Source organism: Hylaeus anthracinus, unplaced genomic scaffold, assembly GCF_026225885.1.
Source record: "Hylaeus anthracinus isolate JK02 unplaced genomic scaffold, UHH_iyHylAnth1.0_haploid 0, whole genome shotgun sequence".
Classification (NCBI taxonomy): Eukaryota; Metazoa; Arthropoda; class Insecta; order Hymenoptera; family Colletidae; genus Hylaeus; species Hylaeus anthracinus.
Window position 1 is genome coordinate 17,801,101 of NW_026533254.1, and position 19,898 is coordinate 17,820,998.

Below are 19,898 nucleotides of genomic sequence, written 5' to 3' on the forward strand. Positions count from 1 at the left end.
TATTTATAACTTTGTCCACAGCAGTTGTACAACATACAGAGATTACAAAAGAAAAGAAGTTTCATTTGGTTTCGTCGGCGCATCAGGAACAAAAATATCTGCATACTCTTTGTCGTTCGAGTCGAAACGAGGAGAAACGCAATACATGTACATAAAGGTCTTACAAAAAAGATAGTAATGTTTTTACTATTTAATTTTGAAGTTATTTTGTGCGCCATTCCACTTTACCCGCTAAATTGCACGCAAACATCCGATTGGAGAGGTTTTTGTAAACTCGATACAAAATTCCGACGAAAAGGAAGTAATCGTAAAGTTTGATATTGTTGTTTGTTCAAACTTCATGTAACTCAATGTTCGCCATATTTAATAAAATAAAATCATCTCTCTTTCACGCTCGTTCGACTCGATACAACGAAGATGGAAAAAAAAAAATACATCTTGAGCGTTGCACTTCGTTGACAACAGAGATGGACAAAATATTATTCGAATAAAAAAAAAAATAATACAGCGATTTACTTGCAACGTTTGTTCGATTGATCATAGATTATTCGTATAAGCATATTTGTTCTATCCGACGATTTGATTTGATTTGTGAAACTTGTTACCCGAATAAAATTCTGCCCATCCCTATGTGAAATGTATCTATACATTAACATGACTTTTACGATAGTCTTTCACATGAAGTAGCGCGTTGGCAGCGGGTTAAAAAGGGACGTGGAAGATATACGATATAAATACATTGATAATCTCACGCTGGTATTCCCCGTCGTCTTCGCGATTAATTATTATGAATGACGAGGGCTTCCTACCACTGTTTTTCCTTCTTTTGCACCTATACAAACACGCAACTACAACTAACTTTTCCTGTTCGCATTACTAGTTACCGTTAACATCGTTACTAACGTACGTATGTATGTACAAAGGAGAACCTCCAAACGTGCTCGCAGAACATTCTCGCACAGGCTTCAACCATCGAGGCATTTCTGAACATTCTCGCAGGAATAACGTTTCAGTGTATTTTCTTCGATAATAAGTTTGCCTTTACGTTCATCATGTGCGATTTAATGGTGAACTCATCGTGGATCGTATCTGAGAAATTCGAAAAGTTCGCAAATAACAATTCATTGGTTATTCCGGTGCAATTTCTTTGCCAAGAAATGCCTCGTAAGGTGTGTCTGTGTAAGCTTTCGACATTGCACTTAAAAGTCGTTGAGAAAAGGTAAAAAACAGTTACTTACACACGGACACTTGCACGAAAAAACTGGAATGATTTCATTTACTGTTACTCGCGTTGTCGCTTCACCTCTGCCTCTCTGATTCACCGATAAAAAACATTCGTTTCCCACATCATGCGACACGACGTAATGTACAAAACACGCGAATCGATTAAAAAAAAAAAAAAAAAAAAAAAAGTGAAGAAAGAACATTAGATCTGTGAGTATGTAATTTACAATGTAGACAGAAAGGAGACTGGCGAATGGATGAAGACCATAGAAATATTGTAAATAGAGAAAGGGAAACCAGACCCAGGGATGGCTCCAACTGTACTCTATTCGTCTTTGTCTATCAGCGCACGAGTTGCATGGATTGCCAACATTATTCGGTTCAAGTCACTTAGCTTTCAATTATTTTCTTGTAATATTTTATCGTTATACTAGCGTTATATAATATGTAAATTGTATAAATACGTGATACAACAGCTGTAAACGTTTTAGAAATTCGTAATATACAAAGCTAACTCAACGAGTCTGACTTGATGCTTTAGTAGACAGAGATAGAGTACCGAGGCTTCCCTTCCCTATCCATGTAATCTTTACGACAAAAACAAATTTCTTATCCCGAGAAACGAAGAAACGAATGCTACGAAACTAACCGACAATCGAGCTAAACGAAATTCCATGGACATCTGTCCGCCAGAATTTAATGTACTTAAATATCAGGGCTGAGACTATTCGAATATTTCGTAGATACTCGAGTTAAATGTCGATACACCTCGCGACTACGTTAGCTAAATGCTTTTCAAATGTTCTCGCCACTTTAGCAGAGTCTTTTCTATAAGTGGCGCCAAGAATGATCGTGCTTGTAGTAAAAATATGTAAATCCGTCAATTTTCGTGACAGTACAAACGTCGCATAAAACGTCGTCAATACCGTAAATGCGATTAAGAGAAATCAGACAAGTAGTCTCAGCCCTGTTCCATACAAGAAATTTGTACGAAAGAGTTTCTTTGTTTCTTTTGAGCAAACGATACGCGCGAGTATCGTTGTCTTTCTTCGTCGAATACGATCACAACCCGGTAGCTCGCGGAAAGGTTAATAAATTAATAAACGGTTTGCAGAACGTCGGAAAACAAAAATCACAGTCGAAAGCACTGACAAGGAGACCGTCGAGACATATCAAACACCATACTCGGTGGATAAGATGTCGTCGAGGTTTCTTCGAGAGAGATTCTTTATAAAAATCGGAAGTGTTTAGACCCACGTTTTCGACGGTGTGACACGAAGAAAGATGATCGTAGCCTCCGTTATACGATATTCTTCCCCCCCCCCCCCCCCCGTTAATAATTAGTCGTTTACGCTAGCTTACGGTGTACGGAGTAATGCAAAATTACGTTTCTAAGTTCGACACCACCTCGACGACTCGAGAACCGACGCAAGGTAAGTAGATACCTTGGAAACTTTGGAACTTCAGCCGTTCTCGAAATCGTTTCGGTGACTGAATAACGAGAATTCTACCGCAATTTGTACGAGTGACACGGTGTATCGTGAGCGATTGAACAATTCGCGACTCGATCGAGAAACGTTTACCGATCGAATCGTGACGAATGACAGATATGACATCGCGTTCTATCGATAAGGAGGTCGCACCGTTATTCATGGATTAATTAATAATACGTTTAAATTACTAGATCGTTACCGCTTACTCAGCCATATACGCCGTTTCACTTTAAATACGCAATAGTGCATAAATATTCCTAACAAACAGACTGCCAAGCGATCTTTCCAGGGATAATAAAAAAGAACATGTCATCGGTTAAAATCGTCGCCTTAAATTCGAATCGAGATTCTTTAAACATCAGTCAACGGTTATTCAGAAATGATTAAACTCACATTTCGTTCGTTCTAATCGTTGTTTCGCTTGACAGTCCATTGGTAATGCACGATCAAATTTGCAATGACCTATAATACAATTTTTCTTTTCTTCAAAAAAAAAAAGAAAGAAACGTACAAAAAAGTGCGATAATCAAAGGCTAATAGTACGAGCCTCGTTAATTAGAATTCTGATACGTTTGTATAAAACCATTTCGGTGGTATGGCGTTCGATTGATACGCGGTCCGTGCGTACCAACCATACCACTGAAAAGGTTAAAGAAGACTGCTACTTCTCGTTTTCCTTTATCGATTCTTCACATATATAAAAAAGAAACGAATTCCCATCGCGCGTCTATAAGGACTCTCGACTCTGTATAAATATATGATTTCGTGTGCGCGTCTATTCGTGTACGCTCCGTTATCTGTGCGATTCGCCGATTCTAGAGAAGAATTGAACTGAATCACTTTGGGAACAGGTAGAGAGAGAACAAAGAATCGTTACTCGTTTTGTGCGTATCTCAGGACGGGTTTCTCGTCGTTTAAAATTAATCCGTACTAAATAGGAAGAATTATGTACACGAGCGTCTGCCGAGCAGACAGCAAATAATCGTCGAAAAGCGGAAGCGTTGTCAAAACGCAGACCTCCTAAGCTAATTGTATCTATTTCGCTAGTCCCGTGTTATTGGCATCCAAAAGAAATGTCAACCAACCGGTTATTGCGTACACCTCGAAACGATTAGGGGATCGCAATTTTTAAATAAATGAAATATTAGGAATGAAATGGAATACCATGATTTTTTCGCGGCTAATAGTATTGAACACCTTCTAGGCCGGTAATGTCGCTCAAGTATGCGATCCTCTAATTATTTTCAGCTGTATCAATTTTCTTTAGATCAACTTGAAGCATCGATCGGGGTTTCGCAAAAAAGAACTATGAATCAATCTTAGACCGTGTTTACGTTGCTCAGGACTCTTGGAATTAATTCCGTTGGAATAGGCGTCTCCTCGATTAGTTTGAGCCAGAATATACGTTCAGCGAGAGACTCTTTGATTAATCTTCCGAATTGAAGAAGAAACAAAGAAGCGTTCGGTTCCAACGGAGCGTCCCTTTTCTTAAATGCAATTTTTTTTTTTATGATATTGCGACTTCTATAATATTATATTTCGCTACCTTTATCGTCATGCATGTGTACGTTCTTGTCGTGTGCACCGATTGCTCTAAGTACGCATGCCTGATACACTCCTGGTAACGAGAGTCAATCGCTGTACTCGAGAAACAAAAAAACCTCGTACTTGCAGGTCCGTTAACAAAATCTCACGTGACCAAACTACTTATGACTTAGCTAGGAACTTTGTTAGGGTCCTGTCTTCTGTACAGGCTGAGGCACTTATGACAGGCCACCTGAATAACTCATTTGCTTTTGGTGATAGACGAAAATGCTTCGAACGAATAAGCTTGCTTTCGAGGACACGATCTGTTGAAGGTAGTTTTTTTCGTAGGTAGGTGTGTAAAAGATACACGGAGGTCAACTTTTTCGTTTTCAATAGATTTACTCGCTAATTCGTGGAGGTGTTGCGATCAATTGGACCTGGTACAGCAACATGTGGAGTTTAGCGATTCTCTCGTTGTCCGCGTGTACCGATGGCAAGACTATTTAGAGGCGTGGCTTTAAGCGTATAGAAACGAGACACACCGTTCGAAAGTGACGAAAGAGACCATACGTACAACAACTACTCTACACCAGAGTACCGAGCTTCGTACGCGAACTATACTTCGATGTGTCGCTATATATGTGATTGCATTTAATTGCTCGGTCGCAACAAGAACGATATGACTGAAAAATCTTTAATGTTTCATCAACCCTTCGTTGCATGAATTTTACCTCGCCGTTACAAAATTGCTCCTCGATTATTAATACATACATCGATAATTAAATTGAATACCGGCCGAACCTGTAAGTCTGTTAGACAAGCTCGCGAGAAAGCATCGTACACAAATTCTTACAAAATGTAAAAAACCAAAACATTTGAAATTGTTCGATCGTATCGTCCTTGCCGACGGCGAACGATATGCGTGACCGACAAACGCGTTTAGGCGTGCATCCCTCGTGAAACCACAAATTGCTCTCTGCTTCGGGAAACCTGAGAAGAACGTGTTTTACGTACTTGTCGACGGATGGCGGTCTGTTCGCACCGCCCCCTGGCGTCGAGCCACCATGCTTGCACCGATGAACGCGTGACACGCGCATCGATTGCGTCGGGGATCGCCACCAATGTCGCGGGGCCGATTTCTCGTTCTGTTTATAACAGCTTTGGGCAGCATCTTAATGCTCGTCGGCGTCGCCCGCAGCGTCGACGTCGTATGGACGACGACGTCGATTGATTCAGACTGCTCGCGTTCATTTTGGATCAGCTGGCTGGCATCTCTGAATTCTGACTCTGGGACAGTTCCAGCAGATGGCACTCTGATAACGGTATCTGTCTTGTCCGGGCGCTTTGCTTCTTCTAAAACAAACGTTATTGGGCGGTAATACACAAAAGGTCGAAAGAAAAGTTCGATTAAAAAAGAAGGGGGATTCACCTGTCTTCGAAACGGGAAACAGCCTCTGTTCTCATTGTTAGGCGGAGGATGATTTACCAGTAAATCAGGCGTCGGTGTGTTGTTAGGACCTAGTACGTTCAGTTCCTTAAAACACTCAGTCTCTATCATCTGGAACAAGCGATATATTCGGTGGTAAGGAAAATAGCAGCTCTTTGATCGGAGACGTTACATCTTTTCGCGATAAACGGGAACTGCCACCGATTCGATGGTTCGCTTTGAAAGCTAAAATGGGTTCGTTTAAACGAAAGCAACGATAGCGAACCACTCGGTCTCTATGACGTACGAGAACACTTTAGGCGAGTCATATTTTTCAATGTAAGTGGACGGGGCCGACGCGCGGCCGTTTCGGTGCACGATGATGCCAACGAATGACGCGCTCCATCTGTAGCCCGATATAGACGGAAATGTTAGGGTGAACCAAAAGTTGATCGGGTCAGAAATACGCAATTGTACGATGCTACTTGACGTTCAATATGGCAGAGCAATTCAAGAGTAACAAAATGGTGTACGTAACATTGAAATAAGACAAAACTTTTGGTTTATCTTGATAGATTAAAGGCGAGTCTTTTCTCACCTCGTACTGCCAAGGAATGGACACGCTGCCGGTATTGAATTTACTGTAGAAGGTGTCGTCCGTGGCGTCCAAATTGACCCCTTTCACCGTCGAGAACTGCTCAATGTCCAATACATCTTTAGCGTAAACGGCGTGTGGCTGGAAGCAAAATTGATCTACGATAAGGAACTCGGTAGGAAGCGTCTATAAAATAAACGTAAGACTCTACTCTTTTAGCGACTAGGTCAAAGGATCGTGTATCAGTCGAGTGTTAACATTATGTATACTATATGAGAACAAGAGAAGAAGTGCTCGAGATACTATTTTGTACAAGAGAATCGATTCGAGCGACACCTACTCACATCCGGCACAAACGGCGGTTCCCACATACCGGCCTCGACCCTCTTCCAGTTCAAGCACTGAAAAAAGCCGTGCAGTTTCACTTCCTTCGCGCCGTGTCTGCCGCACTTGCATCCCAGCCTGTTCTTCGGGCTCTTCTTCAACAACTGTTGGCAGAGGCTCTTCGCTTCCTCGGTGAACTTGGTCGAATACCTCTCCATATCCTCCTTCACTCTCCTATCCACCTCTTCTCGTTTCACTTTCTCCTTCCTGGCGCGAAACGGCGACTGGCCTTCTATCATCTCGTACAAAAGACAACCGAAGCTGAACCAATCTGGCGAAAATGTGTACTTCTCATTGTCGATCACCTCTGGAGCCATGTAGCCTACCGTGCCCACTCTTCCCCTCACCATGTCTCCCTCAGTAATTTCAACGGCCAACCCGAGGTCCGATATCCTCACGTGTCCGTGATCGTCCAGCAGTATATTCTCCGGCTTGCAGTCTCTGTAGACGATCCCTTGCAGATGCAGGTGCTCCAAACCGCAGACAACTTCCGCTGCGTAAAACCTCGCCCTGTTTATATCGAAGCCTGGTTCGCCGCCCATATTGTAGATATGGAACTTGAGGTCGCCACCGTTCATGATCGTCAGCACCAGGCACAGAGCGTCCTTGGTTTCGTAGGCGTATGCCAGCGACACCACGAACTTGGAGTTGATCTTCTGCAGTATGTTCTTCTCGATCAGAACCATCATCTCTCCTTTACGTTTCTTGATACGTTTCTTTTCCAGCTTCTTGCACGCGTACATCTTCCCCGTTGCGCGCACTTGACAAGCGCAGACCTCGCCGAAACCGCCCTTCCCGAGCACCCTGTACATGCGAAAAGTCTTGCACGTCACAGGCTGCGCCTCTAGCCACTTCCACTGAAGGTACCTGCGACAGAGAAGTCGTTCACCTGAAGAAACGTCCGCGACAAGGCTTTGTTATTGTTAGAGATACCGGGAAAGTCATTGAGCATGATTTTTTGGTCGTAAAGATAAGGTTAGAGCGATCGACCGGTTGTAAATGCAAAACTATAAACATGTCGAGTAGACGAAGCGATTATTAACTAGCCTGCTTATTTTATGCATTTATAAAATGAAGTGTCTCTAAGGGCAGGGGAATTTACAGAATCGAAGAGGGTTTACAATCGCGGATATGGGAGCCGTGGTAACCCGACGAGTAAGAGGAAAGGCTGCACGGGGTTCAGGAGTTATACCTATAGAAATAGAAGCTAGTTTGGAAAGCTGAAAAAGGCTCTCCCGCCAGGAAGTTCTTCACGGTCTGCGCGATCTCGACAAAGAGCTCCTTCCCACCGGTACCGAGTCGTTCCTCGCACTGAGCTATCAAGGAGTCGTTCAAGATGTCGACGACCTCCGAGCCCTCTCTCTTCAGGTACTGCTCGAACAGGTCCTTGGCCAGCTCGGTGCGATTCTCGTCCATCTCGATCTCGTACTTCTCGATCGAGTCCAGAAAGAGGTTGTACCGATGGTAGGATGGCTTCTTGTCCTGGCAGTACTGCCTGAACAACAGTCGCCCGATCGGCTGCTGGTCCACCACATACCCGTACCTGATGTCTAAACAAAAACAAACATCGCCAAACGTTAGAGATCGTTGGATTCGTTTAAAAATAGCGTAACATCGACAACGAAAGCTCTTTTAACCCATTTGTGCGTCATATGGAAAATTGAAGAATCCTATTTCGTTTAGGTTATCGTCTAAATTTGTCTTGATTGCGTTCAGATGAAAACAATATGGCATACGCGAAGAATTTAATTCCATGTACAGAGACGATGATAACGATTCAATTATTTTGCGTATGATAAGACTTGAAAGGAGCAATGAATGAAGCTACATGGCAATTATGGTACTGATAAAATGCATCTCCTCTCTTCTTTCGATAAGCAAACTACACAGCGTAAACTACCGCCAACGCATATGCGCATTAATAATGCAAATGGATTAACGAGATTAAAATGGACGACTTCGATGAGTAATTTTTAAGTATAAATTCATTTTAAACCAATTTAGCAATGCGAACATTTGTATCGCTCGGGCAATTAATTTTATTTCAATCGCTCGTGCCAGAAAAGAGGAAAGAATCGCAGCAACGCAGCGAAATTCGTTTCGCAGGCATTCCGGAAATTAATTCCCCGCGCGAATTCGAGTAAACGACGCGAGCAACGAGACTTCAAAGCAGACGGGGAAACCCGATAATCGGGAAATCATATCAAAGTCCCTTTGGCTTCCATTAGACGGTGGCGGAGGCACGCGAGCTTGACGAGAATAATTCCCTCGCGGTTCAATTAATCCTCCATCTACGAATCCCACGGTTCTCGACATAATGTTTCGTAATTGAGAAGCTATGGGAGTTTCGCTCGCGGTCACGACAACGCGACGCGTAATTATGCGAATGAAGTTTCAATGAAGGAAACTCGCCGGTAACACGAACGCGGAATGTGATTCTTGAGTATTAGGCTGCCGTGGTAGTCCAATGTTTGAGTACTCGAGTCTACGAAATGGTATTCGAATGTTCGAGTATTTATATGTATGAATTCCAGCACGTCATGTTCCTATAACTATCAAGGTCCCATCAGAACTGAATTGCCAGGCATGTATAACGTCGCGGTTGATCGGCGACAATAGGGCTAACACAACAGGCTAGAAAATCTACTAAAACTCGCATCATCGGTTCTCTCCCACCGCCCTCAGGATTTAATCGATTCTCGTTCGCTCATCGACCGCAACGTATAGCGCCACGAAGCGAATTCGATTCGAGGAGCCACTCGAGAGGAGATACTCTTGTCGCCCTCGGCGACGAAACAACGATCGAGCATTACGGTTTAATTAACTGAGACAACAAAGCCCAACGGTTTCTTATCCGAGTGGGCGAGCAAGAAAGATGGTGTCCTCCGACCGTTTCGCCCGTCTTCTCTTCTATTTTCTTCCCTTCGTTTTTTATCGTTTTCAATCTTCAACGCTGAGGTTTCTTCGATTGTCCCCTCGAGGATGAAATGAATCTGACGGGGTAACTAACCCTTTCTAGGCTACTATTAAGTAATTCAAACCTAATCCTTATTCCGGAACACTTGGCTACTAAAGAATATACTACTAAATATTTAGACACGGTCTTCAGCTGCTAAATGGTACACCACCATGTATCCAGTGGACCTCGACGAATGAAAGGAGCGTTCGAAACTTGATTCGCAACTGTTGAGGTTTCCCTCGATCATGCGTCCTGTTTTCTTCCCGATGGTTTCAATTGGTTCCGTTACCTGTCGATACTGCAATGGATCACAGTTTAATCAATCGAGTCCACAGAGCCCAATGACCCCGCTTATCCGAGTGGGTGACCAGGACAGACGTTTCGTTATCTCCTTCTCCTCTTTTTTTTTTCTTTCCTTCCTTTTTTTTCTCGCGTCTGCGGAGCAGGCGAGATTCGTTCAATTTGATTCAATAATCCAAAGCGAGGTCAACGGAGGGGTCGTGCGTCGATTAGCCGCGAGATCCACTGGAGAACCGTCGGCTAGGAGTTTTATCCGACGAGGGAGATATCGTGTCCAAGTTTGAAAAACGAGCCATAGCGGAAAAATCGTTACACGCATTCAGAATAGACGTCTTTTTCGGTGGTTTACAATTTTTCTGTTTTCTGTGGATAAAGCCAACATTCAGCGGCGGGGGGGGGGGGGGGAGGAGGAGGAGGAGGAGGAGGAGGAGGAGGAGGAGGCTATAAGCTTACCAAGTTTATCTTTTAGGCCGATGCACTGGGAGATGTGTGGGAACTGAAGTATCTTCCGCCATTTCTTGCTTTTACCCTTGTTGCTGTCACCACCGCCTGAAAGCAAAATTAAAAATCGTTAACAAACAGTGCGATCTGTAGTAAATAAATTCGTTGGAGCGAAACCGTTCGGAATAAAAGATATCAGGAAATTAATGTTCGTAATCTTTGTACAACTATTTACCTATTGATTTTGTTTAGCGTTGATTCTTTTCGGTCTGATCGAATGTACGCGAAACAAAACAATTTTTGATGCGAATGGAAACGAAAGGAAAATGGATTCGGGTGGATAATCGATACGCGACTGTGGTAGGGAGGGTAGTTTAAAATAGTTTCCGAGTTGGACTAACCACAGGTGAAGTGGCACGGTTCCGTTTTCCGAGGCCGTAATTATCAGTTTCCGGAGTTTCGACGAGGTCGAGGCTTAAAGACCGTAAATTACGCAGCTCTCACAGGGTTGAAGACGCTAAGATTGCTGGGGAACAATTGAATTTGAAAAGCTCTAAAACGAAACGACGCCAGTCTTCGAGATACAAGGGTGGAGCGTCAAAGATAATGACCTCGAGACCATTTGTCGGTTAAAAGCTTCGTTAACCCTTTTATTCTGCGCAACTTTCCTATCCTAGTTGGCTAAAACAAATATTATTGCGTTCGATGTAAATTTATATTGTTTATTCATGTACGGTCTTGTAGTATATAATAAGAAAATATTATATAATATAGATATGTGCATTAATAAATAATAGAAATTTACTATTTGGTAAACGGTACGTTAAATTCATATTATTTATTAATACGTACGTTTATAGAAGATGTTTAAAGAGTTTTCGTTTTCTAGGCTCTACGAACGATCGAATGACATTTCCAGCGCAACGATCCAATCATCGTGCAATTTTGTTAAAAAGCAAGGTTCGCGTGATAAATACGAAGAGATCAATGATATACTTTATCGTACCGTTAGGTGTAAACGTGACCTGGTTGCATTTACACGGTTAAAAAGGAGCGACAATCGTTCGAAAGGGTCACGTTTCTCTTGACGCACGCCGCGCTGTACAAGAAATATTAAATTGAAAAAGATATATGTATACCTTGCATTATTCAAGCGTCGTTATGTTTATTATTACGAGGACCCTCGTTCGAAACACCTTTGTTAATTCGAGACATTTTTTAATACAAAAATTGCGACACGCGCGTTAAGAAATGGTCTTTCGAATGACATTAAACATATTACCAACAAATTTTCAGTTTGTCCAAAAAGAATTCTCAAGTAAATTAAAACTGTTCTTTTCGTCGTATCTATCCACAGGTACGATTTCCTTGGTATCCGATGCATCGCGCAGAGGGGTTTACGTAGCGGCGGTTACGACTGTTATCCCGGTTTCAAGTAACGTAACCGAGCCCCCTTCCCTTTCGTCTCCCAGCGAGCTACGGTATTCCCTGCGGAAAAGCGCCAAGGCTGGCGGGAAATTTCCTTGAAAAGCGTCTCGTCATCGATCGTCACCGACGGCCATCCCTCCCCCTCGGCCCAGAAAAAGTCGACGGAGCGAATAGGGTGTCGCCACGGTTTTCGCGGTTCCGTGAGCAACTGATTACATTTCCGCGACGTGTGCAGTCGTTCGTTCGCGATCCCGAAGCATCCGAGGGGTCGATTCCCCCGGTATATCGACTCCGATTCTATCGAGAGGCTAGAAAAGGAGGGTCAGATGTCGGCAAACGGCGACGGAGGAATTCACCGACGCGTGAGAGTCGTTTTCACGCGAGGCAGCATCGCGCGATCTTTATCGCCGCGACGTTTGTCATCGAGAAAGCTGAAAGTCGCGTGGTCGTCCCACCAATCACCGTCGCGTCTACGTCACGAGCTGTGCGGTACGATTCTACTGTTTACGTAAGGATCGGCAAATTTTTCGGCAAATGTTCAACATCTGAATACACGGACTGTTTCGTCAAATATCTCGCGCGCGCGCGCGGAGGGTGGAGAGGAGAAAGGACGAAGCTAGTAAAAAATATTTGTATTATTCGGTCGAGATACCGACCGTAAGGTAAAGGCAACGTTAACCCACTTGCACCTCGCGTCTTCCAAAGGGTGCGACGCGTGACTCGTAGCGCGGAAAAGAGGGTGATTGCGACAAAATAAGTCGAAGACGTGGAATGAAATTTTTAGCACGACTGGCTATCCGACGAACTACCACTGGACGGTTTCCCTGGTGCGAGCTATTTGAATTTAAACTGGAGATCGCTTCCGAAACGAATGTAATTTTTATTATATAACAACATAACTATAAATATAATATAGATATTTTATACAGATTCTCGTGGCTTCGTATAGCATGCGTTGATACAAATAAATAAATTGAACGATCCCCGCGAATATACTAAGTCTATTTTTTGAATGCTATAAGCGCTACAACCTGCAGCTTAATTTTTCTTTCCCGCGTTCTTTATCGTCGAGTCTTTCGTTTCTTCTGACGGCAATTTATGACCGGCGTGTTTACGATTACGATGGAAACGACGCCCTCGCAATTAACCCGGCACGGGTTCGCGGTTTCTTACGTAATTCGCAGCCGGTCGCGTTAACGCTCGTCCCTCTCCCATACGTATACACGTTTATTAAAGTTCACCGAGGCGATGCGATTACAAGCCCATTGACGTCGTCGGCGCATCACGCGAACACCCATTTACCTACTTTTCAGTCGTGCCACCACGCAACAGGCATCGCTTGCAGCTGTTCGTCGAACGGCACGGAACGCCTGCTGGCGGCACTATGCTAATTAAAATTCGCTGTTTCTTTTCTCGCCTCAGCCCCTGTCGATTCGCTAATGGTCCCAACACGCCCATGTTCCGGAACGATATCGATGGATCCACGCGATTCCCAACCGTTTTCGCGTCGAATTCTATCCATAGAGATATCGTAGATCGAATAGGAGAGCTAGACGTTTCGTACGATAGCTAAACACACGCCTTCTGAATATCTCCTTGTCAACGTTAACTTTGTTCTTTAACTCTAACGTCTCTATACATTGAGAATCCCTGTGTATAAAAGACTCCTCTAGCCCTTTTCCCCGCGGCCTAATTGATATATTGGACGACCAGATTGAAATGCCATCATTCTTAGCGGCGCCTCAAAGCTCCACCGTGCAATCGTCCCTGGGACACGCTCGCTTTTCCTCCCTCTGACATTTATCGCTCGACCGTTTCTTCGCAATTAGCTCCCGCTCGTATTGCGAATATATGGACCAGGTTTTACGAGCACCGCTGGGAACACGTGTCCTTGGTCTGAACGAGTCCGATTTTATTACGTTTCTGAAACGAACCGCACCCGTTCGTGGAAAGAGGACTGTTCCGAACGTACAACGTCCTAACGGCTGCCTTCGGGTGACCCGATCGTGTTCGTCGTCGCTTTATGAATTCGCGAGTTATCGTAACGAGTTATCGAACTCTTTTCGCCCACCCAATATCAGGAGACATTTCACGCGCTTGCTGATAAATCTAGTTACTTTCGTAATGGTATTATCGCCTCAGCTAATTTGGCGATAAACTTAGGTCTACGGGCACATCGACGCTCCCCTCCATGGCGGCCAGCAAAGTATTGGAACCGTAATGTTCGCATCGCCATGCCGCGTGTGCGTCCCGACGCCTCAACGCCTAGGATGTAAACAAACAGTAGACGCGATGTATTTTCACGCTGCTGCACACGCCGAATATGTATATGCCGAAAACTGTTGCATTCGGGACCTCTGGACCGACAGCCGAACGCTTTCCCGCTAAACCATCGCCGTACTTATATCAATCCGTGCTCATATTTGACTACTTATTATGCTAGATACGAAGGGCGCGATACTACGCATCGAACTGTTTGTAACGGTCTTCAAAACCGAATATTATTTCAAGAAATTCATTATTTTCGAGAGAAAATTCTGAAGTACACTTGGAGATGCAGCAGGGCTTGAAGAGCTTAGGGTTGGCCCTTTCGCGCGACACAACTCCCGTGGACAGAAGCGTGTGCAACTTCCCTGATCGGATTGTCGTTAGAAGTTAAGTTAATTAGTATTCTGGATGAGGATATATCACGGCTGAGGGACGCTTTAGGGTAAAGGAAAGTTTAGCTACCTTAACGACATCGCCTCAGGCCACGCGTCCAGTCCGCAATTACCAGTTGGCGCGCGCGTCAATCCTACGCTCGGTGCACTTTATGGCGCGCGACACAAAGACCAAGAACGTAATAACGTAAAGTATGCAGTTTCATTAGGGTTTTGTGCTGGTACGCGTTCTCATTAAGCCATTTGCATATAAACCGATGGAGCCCGGTTCGAGCCGGGACCGTCTCTAATGGCAACGTAATTTCGAGTGTAGCGGGTAAATTCGTGAAAATACTGGCTTGCTCGGCTTATCGCCAAGGCGTTAGGATTATAGGAAAGTCTTGGCGAGGTTACACTGGCTTTTTAACGAGCTTTCGCGCGCCGAATGGGATTCCAATTATCGAGGATAACGATGTAATAATCCCTCGATAATACGACATTAGTCGGAGTACGATTCTATTTATTATATTGTTCAACGATGGAAATGAAAATGCTCGTGTTCGAGCTCGTTTCATTTTGATATAAAAATGTTATTAATTTTCTATCGAAAGAGTCTGGGGGAAAACGAAGTTTGAGAAACGCTGAGTCGTCCTTCCGAGTCGGAGGATTTACCGAAGGTACTCCATTTGATTCGCGAATCGAAAAGTGGAGCTTCGACTGAGAGCGATTTATAAGACCGTAGCGAGTTCGACCGAGTATGAAATTATTCGAGAATTGCTTCTTTTACGAAGACAATTCGGAGCAAGCTTAATGGGTAAATTATGAGCCGCCTGCGCGTGAAATTCAGAGACGAACGGGACACGGTGTTTCGGATCTGGAAATAGGAAACGTTTCATGGAGTTTACTTCGACCGAATGCGCGCCCCCGGAATGAAATATCATTTACGTAATTACTGCGTACAATCTCCACGAAATTTCTGCAATTTACGCGCGAGCGTAATTCTGTATCACGTCGGAGAACTTGTTGAACAAAAGAAGCCTCGCAATCTTCGCCACTTTAATGAAATCGTTTCGGTATTCTATTAACGATACATTCGTTCGCGTTTAAATGCGGAATTTCTATTAAAAATATATATATATATATATATATAAAAAATTGAATTTATAAAAAGGTGGATATAAGAAGATGTAATACATCCTCTATCTCCGCGTCATATTTTTCGTTGAGACTTGGAGAAATAATTACTCGAGAACCACTGTCCCGACGATAAAAAGACGTACGCGACCAGGATTGATTTCCAGGTGACATAAAACGTATCTACATACTGATTCGTATGCCTATCGTTGCAAAAGTTCCTTATCGCGCAGGAAACGAAGGGGCACAGAGAGCAAACAGTTCCGGTAGCGACAGAACGAACGAACGAACGACGCAGGTGCCATCCACTCGTGGTGAAGGTAGGTTAGTGCCCGATAGAAAGGAAACAGAGAAGAAAGGAAACGAGAATATTGTACTATTTATATTCAAAGAACCAGTCAGTCGATGGATGTTGGATAGACCCTTCTCGAATAGGATCGTGTTTACAACGAGGACGTGCCTGGTCTGTCCACTTTTCAAACGTAACGCCCACGGTCAGTATCGGATTTAGCTTTTATTTTCTCTAGTTCGAATTATTATCATTTCAACAGTAGAGGAGACTAGAGTCGAGATTCTTTTAAAAAACTTGAAACTATTTTAACAGTATTCACGAAGTGAAATCGATAAATGGTCTCTTAGAAGCAGATAATCCGGCTAGAATCGAAGTCCATTACCCAAACATACATAGGACCAAAATGAAGTCAGAGCGTTGTATCGGAAACGTTCCAATTTACTTGAGCCTCTCCAGCGGTTTCAAAGCGTTTGAAAAAAAGGATTCACTCACCTTCTCTCGCTTTCAGGTACACAGTGTTCGCCACGATATTCTCCAACTCCATCAATTCCAGCTTGATCGGGTTTACGCGGCCGAATCGGGAGGGAGAAACTGGCCGGCCGACGGTCGGGATGGGGAGGAGCAGGGAGCGTCTGGAACGGAAGTCCGTACGTCTGATGTCGTTTTCCGGGGTTGAGCACCCTGTCGGGCTCCGGCAGACCAGCTCCCATCTGCGGCCCCAGGACACCACCACGAGGACCGATCAGTCCCCCTTCACCGAGGACCAAGGACAACAGGAAGGACGTCAACAGGACGGTTAGCTCGTGTCCACTCGCGTTCGCGTTTCGAAGGACGTCCAGCTCGTGGATCCCAACGTGTTTCGCCTCGAGGACCGCGGGAATCACCTATCGAGTCGTCTCGAGTTCGTTGGCCCCCTCTGTCGGTTAAAACTCGACGCTTCCCCGCGGCGTGCACTCGTTTACGTTAAACGTTTACACGGAACCGTTGCGGGGGAGTTTCGCTTTACAACGACGCTTTCTCGAGGAACTCTTCCTTTGGAATTAGTCTTCTGTATCGATCGTCGATCCTCGCACTTATGGACGACCGAAATTTTGGATAGAAAAAGCTTACTAACTTCGTTCGATGCGACACATCGTTCGATTGTAATTTGAGTGAAATGTATAACGCAACTATCTCGTATACGTTACTTTCCACCTTTCGTCTGGACGAGACTTCCGTTCAACCTCTGGTTCTGTGTATCGTGGCGTGTTTATCCCGCGAAGAAAGAGCAGCGCGAACGTGGCTTCACGGGGGTGCGGCAGTCGGTAAGTCGCACGGTACCAGGCATTCGGAACGAACGACTCGTGTTTTCTTCCACGATGTGCCCTTCTTCTGATTCTCTGATTGGGCTACGGTCAATCACAGCTCGACGCCGTTTCACATCGAGCAATTACCGCTTCGTAACGGTCGTTTGGAATATTTCGTTTTTTACCACGATGCCAGCTTCGTAGCTGAGCCCTTAAATGCCAAGCGGGAATCGTGCACGAAGGCTAACAATCGTTAAGGCTGATCCCCAGATACGGCATCGTAAAAATGTCACGCGTGAGCCGCGGATTCGCGTACAGAAGAGACTCGACGACACACTTGCACGTGCGCCTTTCACTTCTCGACACTTCGCAACGACGCGAGAGATGCCTGCGCATCCGGTAGATCCTTCTTCGTGGATTGTGTCTCGGATCGTCACGATTCGTGAGACCGAACACGCTCGTTTTCTTTCGCCTTTTTTCTTCGCTGAATGTCACTCGCCTATGGAAATACGATCGACTTTACGAAATCCACCGTTTCGTCTCGACGCGCGTGTATTAGGCCTCGATCCAAGTTGAGTACGGTTTACGGAACGACGGTTCGAGGATTTTTGAGCTTTCCGTGTATCGATGGTCTCGGTGGAACGTGGAACACCGGTTGCAAGTTTCCCAGACGTTTAACGCGTTCCTCTTTGCACCGATTCCTGAGACGTGCGTTCTGGAACGAGATTTCAGAGTAGTCGTGTTATTAACGTGGAAAGAACGGCAGTACCGCGGTCGACGATTACGTTGATGACGTCAGACATGGACGAAATTTTACCGGAACAGCGAATGGCCGATAAATCAACGCGAGGCAATTTATTCTCGGTGTCGATGCTCGAATGAAAAAAACGTTTGTTGCGATTGACGTTTACCGACGTTTATTAACACTTTACCGACCAATAATTTCATAATCGGCTTTCATTCCATGGCAATTAATACTCTGTTATTGAGATTATACGCTCCCATCGTTGTATGAATTATGAAACATCGCGTAAATGTTAATCTGAAAATGATTTTAATCAAATTTTAATTCGTAATTTGCAAAATCGTACGAGAATATTGTCGGTCTCCGCGCGTAACAATAGTTGCGATAATAACCGCCGCGGTACGCCACTGTTCTCAGGGGACAGGGATGAGGATATCGCGATCGTTTTAAGCCAGTCTCGTCGTTTCGTTTCTCTATCGTTGCGCGAGCGTAGTTAAAAAATCACTATGCTTCTCGCGCCTTTCCTGCTTATCTGTCGCGCGAGGGACACGCACTTATCGTCGCGTATTCTGCACGCGAAATTGCAGATGCACATGTGCGTGAACAATCCTCGCAGCAGGTGCACCACGAGGATAAAGATAACGACGCGACTAACCGCACCGTCGGCGTAATACTCGGCGACGGTAATCTAATAACTTTTTCCAGGGTTCCGTTCCCATCGTTCAACCGTTTCCCTCTATTCTCTGCGTTCTCTATTCTTTATACAAGGTGTGCTGGAAACATCGCGATCACGTACGAGATACGATTTGGTCAGTGGGCCGAAGCTTAACACTTTATGTACCGGGAGCTTATTTTCAGGATTTTCTAATTCTAATTCTAGTATTTAACTTTTCGAATTTATTTACTGTGTTGATGGTTGTCTAATTACAATGTTCAGTTTTTGGGAACAGACTTGGCTCTCAATGTACCTAGTAATAGTATGAAGGAATTATTCAGTCAGTCTAGATTGGCATACGCTACTGTAGAAAATTCTTTTTTCAATTAAAGACTGCTTCTAAATAGCCCGGTAGATAAAGTGTTAAGAAACTCTAGTATTGGGGGGGGAGGGGCATTCTGGCCTCCTCCTACTAAAACATTATAATCACACTGCGGATTTTTATGAGTAATTTATAGGAAATTGAAACTGTGGAAATGTTCGAAATACATACAGTATTATAATATTTGTAGAGAAAAATACGTCTCTATTTTATTTTGCAACGTAGTTATAACAGCTTACCAATGAAATAACGTCGCACCCAAATAAATAAACCAACTAATCTCTTCCCACCTCAACAATTCTTCTCCACACCCTGTACATCCTACCCCGATCTTCCAATCCGTGCCACTCACTAAACTTAAGCCTCGAAACGAACTCCCATGGCAAAGCAGATGGATCCTCATCAAAGTGGATCTTACGGGTTGCTGCATGACGTCGGCAAATCCTATTAAACTGCGACGGCTATCGAATAGGTAACTCGATACGAGCTCTGAATTAAGTAATGGATGGAAAAAAGAGGAGGGGGATGTTAGAGGAAGCGCGGGGTGTCGAGTAGAGAACGAGGATCGTTAAAGGCTTTTTTTTTTTTTCTCTCAATGACGCGATTCCTGTTTTGCGAAACCGGATTAGGAAGCGATAACAGTGGGAAAAAAAGATCGCCACCGCGAAGGAAATAACGATGGTCGCTGTTTCCTGTTTGCCTATCTTTCTACCGATAAAAATCGTTGCAGCTTTCGATGGCTAGAACGGAGGTGGGCAATCTTCGAGGGCACTGGTGTTTATCTATTCGAACAAACACGAACGAACCATTGATTGCAATAATACAATGAAATGAATCTGTCAGGCGGTATCTAGAGATAAAGCGGAAATATTATTTTTATACGCTACGAGGAAGAGAATGAGATGATAAAAACAAATCAATGATTTGTCCTAAGGAAATTGGCGGACTCGATAGGAAGACTAAATCGGCAGCCATTGCTTCGAGCCGT

At 44.2% G+C, this 19,898-nt stretch overlaps 1 protein-coding gene across 3 annotated transcripts; it reads right to left on the minus strand.

Annotated features, from left to right (window-relative positions):
* Positions 1-2,550: 2,550 nt before the first annotated feature.
* Positions 2,551-16,470, minus strand: LOC128888395 (G protein-coupled receptor kinase 2). 3 transcript variants are annotated; one of them, XM_054145210.1, is made up of 7 exons: positions 16,335-16,470; positions 10,362-10,457; positions 7,842-8,199; positions 6,610-7,516; positions 6,269-6,406; positions 5,674-5,802; positions 2,551-5,597 (listed from the first exon to the last, which is right to left on the minus strand). In XM_054145210.1, the coding sequence occupies exons 1-7, from the start codon at positions 16,384-16,386 to the stop codon at positions 5,502-5,504; spliced, it is 1,776 nt and encodes a 591-aa protein (XP_054001185.1). In that variant the 5' UTR covers positions 16,387-16,470; the 3' UTR covers positions 2,551-5,501. The 3 variants fall into 3 exon arrangements, 2 of the variants coding, with proteins under 2 accessions (XP_054001185.1, XP_054001193.1); XM_054145218.1 differs by lacking the exons at positions 10,362-10,457; positions 16,335-16,470 and adding an exon at positions 9,898-10,291; XR_008460246.1 differs by lacking the exon at positions 2,551-5,597 and having other exon boundaries at positions 6,606-7,516.
* Positions 16,471-19,898: the final 3,428 nt, after the last annotated feature.

Coding starts and splice junctions, on each gene's coding strand:
- LOC128888395 (XM_054145210.1), bottom strand. CDS start 16,386: ATGGAGTTGGAGAATATCGTGGCGAACACTGTGTACCTGAAAGCGAGA. Junction 8,200..10,361: donor CGGCCTAAAAGATAAACTTG/GTAAGCTTATAG, acceptor GTTTTTGTTTAG/ACATCAGGTACGGGTATGTG. Junction 6,407..6,609: donor AACCGCCGTTTGTGCCGGAT/GTGAGTAGGTGT, acceptor TTTTGCTTCCAG/CCACACGCCGTTTACGCTAA.